At 42.7% G+C, this 14306-nt stretch overlaps 1 protein-coding gene across 4 annotated transcripts in view; it reads left to right on the forward strand.

Annotated features, from left to right (window-relative positions):
- LOC128657177 (oocyte zinc finger protein XlCOF7.1) overlaps window positions 1-14306 on the forward strand; it is a 221488-nt gene that overhangs the window by 52221 nt on the left and 154961 nt on the right. For all 4 annotated transcript variants that reach the window (XM_053711424.1, XM_053711426.1, XM_053711427.1 and 1 more), the window contains exons 4-5: window positions 13528-13675; window positions 13907-13987. In XM_053711424.1, the coding sequence (XP_053567399.1) occupies window positions 13528-13675; window positions 13907-13987 (229 nt within the window). The remainder of the gene's footprint in view (window positions 1-13527; window positions 13676-13906; window positions 13988-14306) is intronic.

Raw genomic sequence — 14306 nt, forward strand, 5'->3', positions numbered from 1 at the left:
AGTAAGTTGTGCAAGGGTTTCTCCTTTGCGTTTTTTCTCGGCTGCTGCTATTTTTATAAACGACCCTCGGATATATGCTTTCAGTGCAGCCCATAAAGTGAAGTCGTTAACTTCACCATTTTCATTAGAAGCTAGAAACTCGGTAATGTCTTCAGCAATGGAAGCCTCCGTTCCAGGATTGGAAAACAAGTGAGGATGCAAGCGCCATGTTGCCGCTCGTTGAAGTTCTATGGAGGATCGTAAATTGATATATACAGGATCATGGTCGGACCATGGGCATTGAGGAATCCAAGTACGAGTCACACCATCCAGAAGACCCGGGTCACAGAAGAAAAAATCTAACCGCGAATATGAGCGATGTACTGGAGAGAAATAAGTATAATCCCGAGCAGTCGAGTTAAGGGCACGCCAGATGTCAAATAGGTTGAAGCGGTAGATTAAGTGTCGAAATTGGTGCGATAATTCAGCCATTGGCTTAGGGAATTTGCGGGGGGTGTCCGATCGTCTATCCAGATTGGGGTCCCATATAAGATTGAAATCCCCGGCGAGAAGCAAAAGGCCCTGATGCAGAGTCTCCAGTTTCTGGAGAAACTTGCGTAGAGACCGAATGTGTTGTTTATTAGGTCCATAATAAGAGGCTAGCGTATACAGCGCACCGTCCAGTTTACAGACTAGAATCAGGTATCGTCCCTGAGGATCAGAGTCGACAAAAATTTTCTCGTAAGAGACATCTTTATGTATGAGGATAGCCGTTCCTCTTGATTTCTGAGAGAAACTGGCAGTTTCAACTATCGGATACAATTTAGACTGGATGGGTGTCTTTGTACCTTTTCACCCAGTGGGTCTCTTGAAGGAAAACCAGGTGGGCCCGAGCCTTGGCTAAAGATCTAAGGCAGAGACTGCGCTTAGTCGGAGAGTTGAGTCCTCTCACATTGTGAGTGACACAACAGTATGGCATAGTTACAAATGTGCGTCCTCTCGCTATAGACTGGGGTCGGGCGGATTGTCAGGACAGTGGTGGGTAGTTGGGGAAGGGACAAAAAGGGCAGAGGACACGAGAGGAAGAGGGGAAGAAAAGAAAAAAAAGGATTGCTTAGGATAAATACAATTCAACACAGTCTCATAAATAAAAGAAAATAATACTGGTACAAACAATATTCAAGTTAAAACGTACAAACAGTCAAATAAGAGTACAAGGTGCGGTATATAAACAAGATAAACTGCGTATGCAGTCTCTAGAATACTTTTCCAGAGTACTTTAAGTGGGGGGAGTGGTAGCCAGTGCCAGCTGGCAATTTAGTTATTAAATCCGCATCATTGGGAGAGCTTGACAGGGGAAAGAAAGAGTAAAGTGTGAATGGAAGAGAAGAGGGAGGGATAAGTACACACACAGGCCCCGGATCCAGGGGGGAAAGATTGACAGAGTGGGTAAAAAAGAAAAGAGAGGGTCCAGATGGGATAAAAGGAAGAGAGAGAAAGAAGGAGAAAAGAAAAAAAAAAAAAAAGGGGGGGGGGGGAAGAGAAGAGGGGGAGAGTGGGGGGAAATAGCATCAATTTCGGACCAAATCTATTAATGCAATAGTAGTGAATGTTAAACATCAACATAACAGTGAGAATCTAAAGCAAAAGGGTAGACCAGCCCCCTGTTCAGCACCCCACCTCCACATCCCGAAAATCGCAGGTAGTTCGTCAACCCATCTAATAGAAGATGGGACTGATAGTATGCTAATGGTGGAGGAAGCATGCAGCACAGGATGGCCCAGGTATTGCAAAATATATCAGCCAAGATGTGGCTCCACATAACCATACAACATATAAAGGGTAGTACAATGTAAGAAAACATCAACAGAATTGATATATTAGGCCATCAGCTGGCGGAATGTATCCGCCCCGCCAACCGAGTAAACTTTTGTAGTACCCAACAATAAAATAACCGCTATGGTAAAAACAACATATAATCTGTACATTGCAGTAAGTTCACGGCATCTTCAAGCACTATCAAGTAAATACTAGAGAACTATTATGCCAGTTGGAAAGCACGATACTTCCCGGTGTTGCGGGCGGCGGACAATGCCCGAACCCATTGTAAGATAGATGGGGGGAGGATGTCACCGAAAAAGGTACCGTGAAGCACAAGTGGCATATACAACACAGCATACATCATCTGTAATTTAGGTGGATTAGAAAGTAAATGACAAATCTGAGAGAACAATGCATATGAGAGCGAGGTCACCACAAAATGGTGCATTCAGTGTTGCATCTCCACCATGCGGCCACCTCACGCTCTAGATAAACAAAGCATACTAACAATAAGAGAGTAAAATATGTTCTTAAAAGCTCAGGTGTTTCCCGGGCCCCCATAGCAAATAGGAAAAGTTATCCCCAGTAGGAGGTGAGACTTGGAGAGAAGAAAGAAGAAAAAGAGAAGGAAAAAAGAGAGGAAAAAGAGAGAGAAGAAAAAAAAAAAAAAAGTGGAAAAAAGAAGGAAAGAAAGAACAAAAAGATAGTGAGTAGTATAGAGAGTAGACACATATACACTTTAAAATAAAATACTTTGCATATATCAAACCTAAGGATGAGGAAAAAAAAAAGAGAAAACATTGAGCAATGGAAAGTCACTTGTAAATTATATTGACAGATGGTTAGTGAGCAGTGGGGAGGTGGAGATGCTCCACCACCCCTATACCTCATGTGCAGTCATCGTCATCTGCTCGTGCCTGAGTAGTTGTAGCTAAGTCACTGGATGGTCTTTGGGGTAAAGGACCCCATTGTGGGACAATAGGGTTCAAAGAGCTTTGTAGTGGAGAGTCAGGTGAAGATGAAGATGTGGCATTTTTGCAGAAGGTTGTGACTTTGTTCAAGAGTGGTAACAATATACTGCTGGTTGTCCTTGAGAACAAAAAGTCTGGTCGGATGACCCCATCTGTACTTTATGTTGTTTGTCCTAAGAAACTTGGTGAAACTTCCAAAAGACTTTCGCTGCTGGAGGGTGTGGTGAGAGAGATCGGCAAAGATGTTAATGTCCTGAAATTGTTCAGGCAAGGTGGGTTTGGACATAGAGGCTCTTACTAACCTCTCTTTGTATGTGTAGAAGTGTAGCCGAACAATGACATCTCTTGGTTTATCAGTTGCTAGGCTTCTAGGGCGTAGAGCCCTGTGTGCCCTATCAATGAGTCTCTCATTTGGATTTGCCGGTGGTGCCAGATGATTGAAAAATTCAGAAAGGTGGGTGACCAAGTCACTAGAGGATATGCTTTCAGGGATCCCCCTGAGGCGTATATTATTCCGGCGGGATCGGTCTTCAGCATCCGCCACTTTGTTTTCTAGCATAATAAGCTGTTCCGCCAAACTCTGGGCATATGCAAGGACATTACCCTGTTCAACTATCATGTCTTCCTGCTTCCTCTCAATTGTGTCCACTCTTTCAGAAGTAGATGTCAAATCTCGCCGCATCTCAGCCAGCGAGGCAGTTATTTGGGACTGAAAAGAGGAGTGATGTGCCTCAAGCAAAGTTTGCAAAGATGATAAAATAAACGAAGGTGTCACCGTTGTTGGGGCAGCATCTTGGAGGGCTTGGAGGGTATTGGATACTAAATCTGATCCATGTGTTGAGATATTAGTGCTATCTTGTGAATCTTCATTTGTAGATAATATCATAGGATTGAAATGGTCCACCACAGTCCTTTTAGGGCCACCTACCGGCTTTGGTTTCCGTTTGTTGGATTGTGCCATCTTCAGGACTTCAAATGCCACACCTGACAATTAAGAGCACAGGACACAGCTAGAAGATCAAAATTTTATAATCTGATGTTGCAGAGTAAGCCAGAGTAATGTGTATATGTAGTAGGATCCGGAGCCTGAGGGGCTTCCCCTCCCCTTAGGCAATACAATTAGCAGCACATTTTAATGTAGAGGAGTGCTGTTGATTCTCTTAAGGCGTTTCTTGTGTTTCACCTATGTTGCTGTTGGTGTAATATAGGATTTCCTGACCTCCGCTGGGGTAGTTGTCACTCAGGGTCAGATATCATGTATGGCACCCTCCTGAGGGAGTGCCCCCTTTTGGGCGAAGCAGGAAAAAGGAGATGGGGTATGACCCGTCACCACTGAGGATAGCGGGAAAGGGAGGAGGGTGTCAAATCTGGCCCTGGGAATCAATGAAGTCTGGTATTACAGCAGTATTTTAGAATAATGTTCACCATCAATTTTGGCACTGAGGGTCTTATCCAAAAAGAAAAAATACACAGCTGTACAATACCTTGTAAAAAAAAAGGCCACAGTTCTTAATGTTAGTAAGAGAGCTTTTGCTGCACAGAGGCTAATGTTATCTGATTTAGGCGTGTGGAGGATCAGTATAGAGCAAAGTGTCCAAATATGAAGGCAAAATAAATGAGGTATATTGCAGTCTACACACTGGTAATTAGAGGATTTCACATTATAAAGAGCGGCAGTAGAGTGTGTAAAGATTTAAAGTAATGGTTTCCATTTGTCACCCACAGAGTTGTAAGGCTTATTCAAATAAAATCGCAGTGAGGTAGCAGTTGTATACAATGCTTCAACAGAAGGTAGAATGATGGCTATAAAGCCAAATCTAAGGAACCGGAATTGAATGTCTCTTAGTGAAAGAAAGAAAAAAAAAAGCAAGTTGTTGGTTACTTACAAACTGCCACGTGGGATGCCGTTAGGAGTGTTGAGTTTCTATTACCATAAAAAACTGGTTGTTTACCAGTATATTCACCTCTCCCAGTGTGCTTGGTAGTCCGGTAGTTCAAGGAGATGGTCCTGCAGTAATCAGGTGTAATTCCGCCAGTGAAGGCTTAACTGCGTGTGCCGGTGTAGGCCGCGACCACGGCCTTTCCTGCAAAATGGTCTGGAGCTCCCAAGCGGGTGTTATTTGCGATTGTAAATTTTTGCAAAAACGAGCAAGAAACAGTGCCGGGTGGTTGTAGTAGCTGCCCTAGATATGTTTTGGGCAAATTCGCTGTATTTAGCAGGTTATATGAGCTAAAATAACACTTTTGTGGCCAGAGCTCTGTCTCCACACTTCCTACCAGTTTGGCTGCCGGCTCCGCCCCCCCTAACAACAATTGATTTAACGAAAGGCTTTTGGCAGGTACCCCTCACTGATCAGGCAAAGGAGAAAACTGTTTTTTCCACTCCAGATGGGTTGTTACAGTATACAGTTTTGCATTTTGGGTTACATGGTGCTCCTGCAACATTTCAGTGATGATGGATAGAATTCTAAAGCCCCATTTTCGTTATGCTGCAGCTTATCTTGATGATGTAATCATTTATATTACAGATTAGGAATCACATCTTCCAAAAGTTCAGGCAGTTCTTAACTCCATCTTCTCTGCTGGCTTAACTGTGAATGCTTCTAAATCTACCATTGGTTTAGAGGAAGCGAAGTACTTGGAATATACAATTGTGAGAGGATTAGTTAAGCCACAGACAACTAAAATAGAAGCCATACAAAACTGGCCCCAGCCCCTAACTGAGAAACAAGTTAGAGCTTTTTTTTGGGTTTGACTGGATATTATAGAAGGTTTATTAAAAATTTTGCTACAATAGCTGCTCCTTTAACTGATCTAACAAAGGCAAAATCACCAGTGATAGCCAAATGGTCTACAGAAGCAGACAAGGCTTTTAAGTATTTGAAAGATGCCCTTTGTGCCTATCCAGTTTAGGTAACTCCAGATTTTTGTAAATATTTTATAGTGCAGACTGATGCTTCTGATGTTGGTATGGGGGCTGTTCTTTCCCAAGTGTATCAAGGGAAAGAGTATCCTGTATTATTTCTTAGTAGAAAATTAAACCATTAAGAGAAAAATTACTCTATTGTTGAAAAAGAATGTTTAGCTATTAAGTGGGCTTTGGAGTCTCTTCGGTACTATTTGTTGGAGGAAATTCAGGTTGATTACAGATCAGGAGAGGAATGCAAGAGTGACTAGATGGTTTCTTAGTCTGCAGTCTTTTCATTTCATTGTTCAGCACAGAGCAGGTCTTTTGCAGGGCAATGCGGCTGGTCTTTCAAGGGTACACTCTTTAATGTCTATGGTAGCTCACTCCACCAAGTGTGAGCTGGGGGGGAGAAAGTGTGACAGAAAACCTGGTTTGGGGATAGAGGGAGTATATATTAGACCAAGTTTAATACATTTCACTTCACCATTTTGCTAAGAAACACCAGGGAAGTTATTAGTGTTTTTTAGTTGTGAATACCTTACAGCTGTTAAAGACAATTAAACTCAGGTGTGGCTCATGATTACTGCTCCTAGGGTTTAAAAGGGAAGCATTTCTCTAGCTAAGTAGATTACAGCCAGGCAGGAGGCCTGATATGATGTGTTGTGAAAAATATTATGTACTAAACGTTTTGATGGATTTCTGTTTGCTGTTACATTCTGTAAAGGACATTTGTGTTGCTGCAGACAATGCAGACAGAGATTTCCTGTTTTGGAAGCTTGTGCAGAGAAGCTTGTCCTTTTGCCTTACCTGTGAACAAACTGTATGCTGCTGTTAAAGTCATCTTGCTATTTTGAAAGAAAAATGAAATTTATGCTTACCTGATAAATTTATTTCTTTTACGATATGACGAGTCCACAGATTTCATCCTTACTTATGGGATATCGCCTCCTGGTCAGCAGTAGGAGGCAAAGCGCACCACAGAAGAGCTGTATGTATAGCTCTTCCCTTCCCTCCCACTCCAGTCATTCGACCAAAGTTAGGAAGAGGAAGGAAAAGCCAAGGTGCAGAGGTGACTGAAGTTTAACAAAAATAAAGACCTGTCTTGGAAAATGACAGGGTGGGCCAGGGACTCTTCATATCGTAAAATTAATAAATTTATCAGGTAAGCTTACATTTCCTTTTCTTTTACAAGATATGACGAGTCTACGGATTTCATCCTTACTTATGGGATACAATACCAAAGCTATAGGACACGGATGAAAGGGAGGGACAAGACAGGAACCTAAATGGAAGGCACCACTGCTTGAAGAACCTTTCTCCCCAAAACAGCCTCGAACGAGGCAAAAGTATAAAATTTAGAAAAATTGTGAAGAGACGACCAAGTTGCAGCCTTGCAAATCTGTTCAACAGAAGGATCATTTTTAAATGCCCATGAGGAAGCCACAGCCCTAGTAGAATGAGCCGTAATTCTTTCCGGAGGCTGCTGTCCAGCAGTCTCATATGCAAAACGGATGATACTTTTCAGCCAGAAAGAGAGAGAGGTAGCCGTAGCTTTCTGACCCCTACGTTTCCCTGAAAAGACAACAAATAATGAAGATGATTGACGAAATTCCTTAGTCGCCTGTAAGTAAAACGTCAGGGCACGGACCACGTCCAAGTTATGTAACAGGCGCTCCTCCTTAGAAGAAGGATTAGGACACAATGAAGAAACAATAATTTCCTGATTAATATTTTTGTTGGAAACAACTTTAGGAAGAAAACCAGGTTTGGTATGTAACACTACCTTATCGGAATGAAAAATAAGGTAAGGAGAATAACATTGTAATGCTGAAAGCTCAGAAACTCTGCGAGCAGAAGAAATAGAAACCAAAAATAAAACTTTCCAAGATAACAATTTAATATCTATGGAATGCATTGGTTCAAACGGAACCCCTTGAAGAACCTTAAGAACTAAATTCAAACTCCAAGGAGGAGCAATAGGTCTAAACACAGGCCTGATTCTAGTCAGAGCCTGACAAAAAGATTGAACATCCGAAATATCTACCAGACGTTTGTGTAGCAAAATAGATGAAGCAGAAATCTGTCCCTTTAAGGAACTTGCAGATAACCCTTTCTCCAATCCTTCTTGGAAAAAAGATAAAATCCTAGGAATCTTAATCTTTCTCCATGAGTAGCCCTTGGATTCGCACCAATAAAGATTTTTACGCCATATCTTATGGTAAATCTTTCTAGTAACAGGCTTACGTGCCTGGATCAAAGTATCAATGACCGAATCCGAAAACCCTCGCCTAGACAAAATCAAGCGTTCAATCTCCAAGCAGTCAGCTGCAGAGAAATTAAATTCGGATGATGGAAGGGTCGCTGAATGAGAAGATCCTGCCTCAATGGAAGCTTCCACGGCGGCAGAGAGGACATGTCCGCCAGATCGGCATACCAAGTCCTGCGAGGTTACGAAGGAGTGATGAGAATCACCGAAGCCTTCTCCCGTTTGACTCGAGCAATCACCCGGGGAAGGAGAGCAAACGGCGGAAACACATAAGCTAGGTTGAACGACCAAGGCACTGCCAAGGCATCTATCAGTTCGGCCTGAGGATCCCTGGAACTGGATCCGTATCTCGGGAGCTTGGCATTCTGACGAGACGCCATAAGATCCAGCTCCGGTCTGCCCCATCTGAGAATCAGGTTGGCAAAGACCTCCGGATGGAGTTCCCATTCCCCCGGATGAAACGTCTGTCTGCTCAAAATATCCGCTTCCCAGTTGTCCACTCCTGGGATGTAGATTGCTGACAGATAACAAGAGTGAGCCTCCGTCCACCGAATTATCTTGGATACCTCTGTCATCACTAAGGAACTCCTTGTTCCTCTCTGATGATTGATGTAAGCCACAGTCGTGATGTTGTCCAACTGAAATCGGATGAATTTGGCGAAAGCCAACTGAGGCCAAGCCTGAAGCGCATTGAATATTGCTCTCAACTCCAGAATATTGATTGGAAGTAGAGACTCCGACCGAGTCCACACACCCTAAATCTTCAGGGAATTCCAGACTGCACCCCATCCTAATAGGCTGGCTTCCGTTGTCACTATCACCCATGAGGGTCTGCGGAAGCACGTCCCTTGGGACAGATGATCCGGCAACAACCACCAAAGAAGAGAGTCTCTCGTCTCTTGATCCAGATCTATCTGAGGAGATAAATTTGCATAATCTCCGTTCCACTGACTGAGCATGCTCAGTTGTAGAGACCTGAGATGAAAACGAGCAAACGGAATGATGTCCATTGCCGCCACCATCAATCCAATTATCTCCATGCACTGAGCCACTGATGGCCGAGAATTGGACTGAAGGGCTTGGCATGTTTTCAGAATCTTTAACTTTCTGACTTCCGTCAAGAAGATTTTCATGGATATAGAATCTATTAGAGTTCCCAGGAAAGGAACCCTTTGCTGTGGAATTAGTGAACTCTTTTCTAGATACACCTTCCACCCGTGAGTCCTTAGAACCATGTCGGTATGAGACTTTGTCAGTTGATAAGACGACGCCTAAATCAGAATATCGTCCAGATAAGGCGCCACTGCAATGCCCCGCGGTCTGAGAACCGCCAGCAGAGACCCTAGAACCTTCGTGAAGATCCTGGGTGCCGTGGCCAACCCGAAGGGTAGAGCCACAAACTGAAAATGTTTGTCCAGAAAGGCAAATCTTAGGAACTGGTGATGATCCTTGTGGATAGTAATGTGAAGGTATGCATCCTTTAAGTCCACAGTAGTCATATATTGACCCTCCTGGATCAATCGAAGAATTGTCCGAATAATCTCCATCTTGAAGGATGGGACTCTGAGAAACTTGTTTAGACTCTTGAGATCTAAAATTGGTCGGAACATTCCCTCTTTTTTTGGGAACCACGAAAAGATTGGAGTAAAACCCCTGCCCCTGTTCCTGTATTGGAACGCGACAAATTACTCCCATAGTGGAGAGGTCTTTTACACAACGTAAGAACGCCTCTCTTTTTATCTGGTCTACAGACAATCGTGAAAGAAGGAACCTTCCCCTTGGGAAGGAATTTCTGAACTCCAGCTGGTACCCTTGAGACACGATATCCAGTGTCCAGGGATCCTGAACGTCTCTTATCCAAGCCTGGACAAAGAGAGAAAGTCTGCCCCTACTAGATCCGGTCCCGGATTGGGGGCTGTCCCTTCATGCTGTCTTGGGAGCAGCAGCGGGCTTCTTGGGTTGTTTACCCTTGTTCCAAGCCTGGTTTGGTCTCCAGACGGACTTGGCTTGTGCAAAATTCCCTTCCTGTTTAACTGAAGAGGAAGAGGGTACTCCCTTGAAAGGAACGAAAATTACTCTGTCTGACCCTGTGCTTAGATGTTTTATCCTGAGGTAGGAGATGACCCTCTGCTTAGATGTTTTATCCTGAGGTAGGAGATGACCCTTACCTCCCGTAATGTCGGAAATGATCTCTTTCAAGTCAGGCCCGAATAGTGTCTTACCCTTGAAAGTAATAGCCAAAAGCTTGGATTTAGAGCACACATCCGCAGACCAAGATTTTAACCATAAAGCTCTGCATGCTAAAATGGAAAATCCTGCATTCTTAACCGCCAATTTGGCGATCTGGAAAGAGGCATCCGTAACAAAAGAATTTGCCAGCTTAAGGGCCTTTATTCTATCCATTATCTCCTCCTAAAGAAGTCTCAGTCTTAAGAGATTCTTCTAAAGCATCAAACCAAACGGCAGCCGCAGTTGTGACTGGTACAATGCAGGCCGTCGGTTGTAATAGAAACCCTTGATGAATAAATAGCTTTTTTAGAAGACCCTCCAACTTTTTGTCCATAGGGTCTTTGAAAGTACAACTGTCCTCAATAGGGATAGTCGTACGCTTAGCCAGGGTAGATATAGCTCCCTCTACCTTAGGGACCATTTGCCAAGAACCCCCCTCCTCTCTCCCCCCCGCTCTTCCCCCTCCCTCTTCCCCCCTCTATAATATGTGACCTATTACTCCTTACCCTACCTCCTACCTTTCTCTCATCTCACCTCTCCATAAACAGCCTCCCTCGCCTGGAGATGCGCACTACGATTATTGGAAGAAGTATGTTGACAGGTATCTTTTGGCTGAGTCCCTGAAGCCTCTATAAAATTGAGTTAATATGTATGACTGGTGTATTACACTAATCCCCAAATTTAAGATTTGTTGATAGCTATTGCTTACTTTATGTAATCTCCTAAGCGGAGGTGACTATACTAGTATGTATATTATGTCTATTGAGCGATTACTATTTGACATATGTTTGTAAAAAAAAAATAAAAAAAAATAATGAACCGAATGCTGTTATTACCAAGTTTATTCTACAATAAAAACTTTATTGGAAAAAAATAAGAAGGGACCTCTAAATATTTGTCCATCTTACACAATTTTTCTGGTGGTACCACAATAGAGTCACAATCATCCAGAGTCAGCAAAACCTCCCGCAACAACAGACGGAGGTGTTCAAGCTTAAATCTGAAGGACATTAAGTCCGCATCTGTCTGGGGCAATGTACTTCCTGAATCAGACACTTCCCCTTCAGAAAGAGTCTCCCTTCCTCCCACTTCAGAACCCTGGGAGTGTACTTCGGAGATCGCCATCAAAGAGTCAGAAGTCGTCTGGACCAACTGGTTCTCTCTTCTACTCCGTTTGCCTTGCAACACTGGCAACTTAGACAAAACTTCTGTAAGAGTGGATGACATAACTGCCGCCATATACTGTAAAGTAAATGAGGTGGACGCAGTTGATGGCGCCTGAGCGAGTGCTAAAAGCTGCAACGCTTGGGAAGGAAGTTGCGGCATACCCTGAGTCTCATCAAGCTGAGAAGCATCCTTAGATATGCTAGCCTTAAAGAAAATGTGCTCTTTAAATTGTAAAACCCTCTCAGTACATGAGGGACAAAATGTAAGAGGGGGTTCCACATTGGCAGCTTAACACATAGAGCAAGTATGTTCCAGTAGGTCAGCCATGATAAAAAGAAAAACAAAGTGCAATATTGGTCGTGGTATAGATAAAAATGAAATAACAAAATCTGTGCTGCGCCTTTAAAATTTAAACCGATACAAATTTTACTGCAAATGTGCAACAAGAAGAAATAGGAAGTTTTTATAACAAAACTTATTCACAACCCTAAGGTTATAATAGCCCCTTTTTTATGTTAAGACTAAAATAACCCCTGCACCAAGCCACAGCTCTGCTGTGGCGCCTACCTCACAACCAACGACCTCCGTGAACCGCTGCCTAAGTCCGATTGCGATCTTGTATCAACTGAAACCAAGTGGACATAGGAAACACAGGAACTCCGAAATACCCTTGTGACTGTCGGAAGCCGGGAAAGCAAGTGCTAGGCTAAACGCGCGAACGTAAGTCCCGCCCTTCGTGGGCGTTATCAGAAAGACCCATAGAAAATCGCATGGGAAATATCAATGTCGGGCAGACCCGACTGCAATATAACCAATGTGTCCCCTCAAAAAAATTTGTTGTTGCAACACTTGCCCACTATAAATAATGTAAAACACGGAGCAAAAACTCCCAAACAGTCCCCAGCGTCAGCAGGAGATAAAATGACAATAGAGTCACAGTCTCACCGTTTCAGACCCTTAATGAAATTTGGTCCTATATACACACCAACCCACTGCTCACATGGTTAGTATAAGAGGGAAAACAGCTAGGCAAATAACACTTTTTGCAAGTTGATTACCCCTTTTGCAGCAATTAACGTCCAGTCTGTTCTGAGTTTCACTGTCTCCCCAGAATAAAAAGACTGTACATACCGCATTGCTGATCACATCATGAACCTGTCCCACACGAAGAAGAGGTCCCTTGGTATCACCTCTTGTAGATCTGTGAGGACAAATAGGTCCTTATGTAATATCTGATAAGACCATCAGCAGGGCAGCACCAGCATGGGGAGTGAAGCGAGAATGTAGAATCTCCTCAGTTCCCATAGTTGAAACACCTGATGCTCTTCCCTGAGAAAAATAGTACTCACTGGCACCATTTAAAAACAATAAACTCTTGATTGAAGAAACTAAACTAACACCTCACTTTACCTCTTCCTACGCTAACACAGGCAAAGAGAATGACTGGAGTGGGAGGAAAGGGAGGAGCTATATATATACTGCTCTGCTGTGGTGCTCTTTGCCTCCTCCTGCTGACCATAAGTAAGGATGAAATCCGTGGACTCGTCATATCTTGTAAAAGAAATAAAGTTTTGAAAACGTTAACTGGATTGTCCTCTTGCATTTAAACCCTAGAAGACAGTGGTTGCCAAAGCTTCTTGTTACAATACATACAATATTTACTGTGCTTAGTAAATATATACAAGATTTTGTGCTTAGTGGTCTGATGTTCGTTTTTACAATGGATAAGTTCCTGAAATAAAGTTCAGATTTTTTATTATATGGCAAAAGTTCTATTTGTTTTTTCTTTTTTTGCTTCTAATACCCAATCAAGAAATACTGATTACATGAATCACAGATAAATGTATCTCTTGACTAATTCTATAGCATAATATTTAGTTTGGGTAAGTGGGGGCATATATATGACTTTAAAGGTCACATTCCAGCCCTTGGTCTTATGGTTAGTTTTGAATTACTGGAGAATGTGCAATTCTGGAGAATGGTGTGAGCACTGCTAGGGAATGTGACATTATACCAGTGTCAGGGCTCAGTAATCCTTCTTATTGACCCATCTGGCCCTGTGTGTATTTCCTACCTGCGGCCTGTGTCTCTGTATGTTCTCAGTAACATTATCCTGTCTCTGTAAGTAAAAGTGTGTGACAGAACCAGTCCCCGTGTCAGTGCTGAATGAGTTGTGTGTGTTTCAGGTGCCTATAAAGTGTGATGATGTTGCTGTGTATTTCTCTATGGAGGAGTGGGAGTATATAGAGGGACACAAGGAGCTTTACAAGGACGTCATGATGGAGACTCACCAAGCAGTAAGGACTATGGAGATCCCAGGAAACAAGAGCTCAGGTAACGCTGTGTAGTAATAAATATCTCTATCAGGAAATGCGCATACACTACAGAAGTAACTGAAAGAGTGTAAATATACAGTGAATCCGTTCTGTGATCTAATGAGCTGTCTGATTCTAAACAAGTTTTATACCCAACATAAATATTAACACTTTTTTGTACAGGGAAAATTAGAATACATTGTACATTGTGGCATGATTAGCAAAGGAAACTAATTTTATTCTCTTTTAGAACTAACAGGTCACAGTGATAAACATCTAGACACAGGAGCATATGCAGTACAGAATATTCAGCCATCAGATATCTCTGCAGGTGAGTGATCTATGGTATAAGCTTCACAGTTAGAAAACTCAGATTCTGAAATGAACTTCAATACAGACAGATGGCAATAACACAATCGGTTTGGTTAATAAACATACCTTGTCTTCCTTTCTGTCTCATCTTCTGCTTCATGCAAATACCATGCACACACATGTCCTCTCTTCTCTCTCACCCTCTGTTTCATGTGAATAGTACACACACATGCCCTCTCTTCTATCTCACCCTCTGTTTTATGTGAATAGTACACACACATGCCCTCTCCTTTATCTCACCCTCTGTTTCATGTGAATAGTACACACACTTGCCCTCT

Source organism: Bombina bombina, chromosome 4 (assembly GCF_027579735.1).
Source record: "Bombina bombina isolate aBomBom1 chromosome 4, aBomBom1.pri, whole genome shotgun sequence".
Taxonomy (NCBI): Eukaryota; Metazoa; Chordata; class Amphibia; order Anura; family Bombinatoridae; genus Bombina; species Bombina bombina.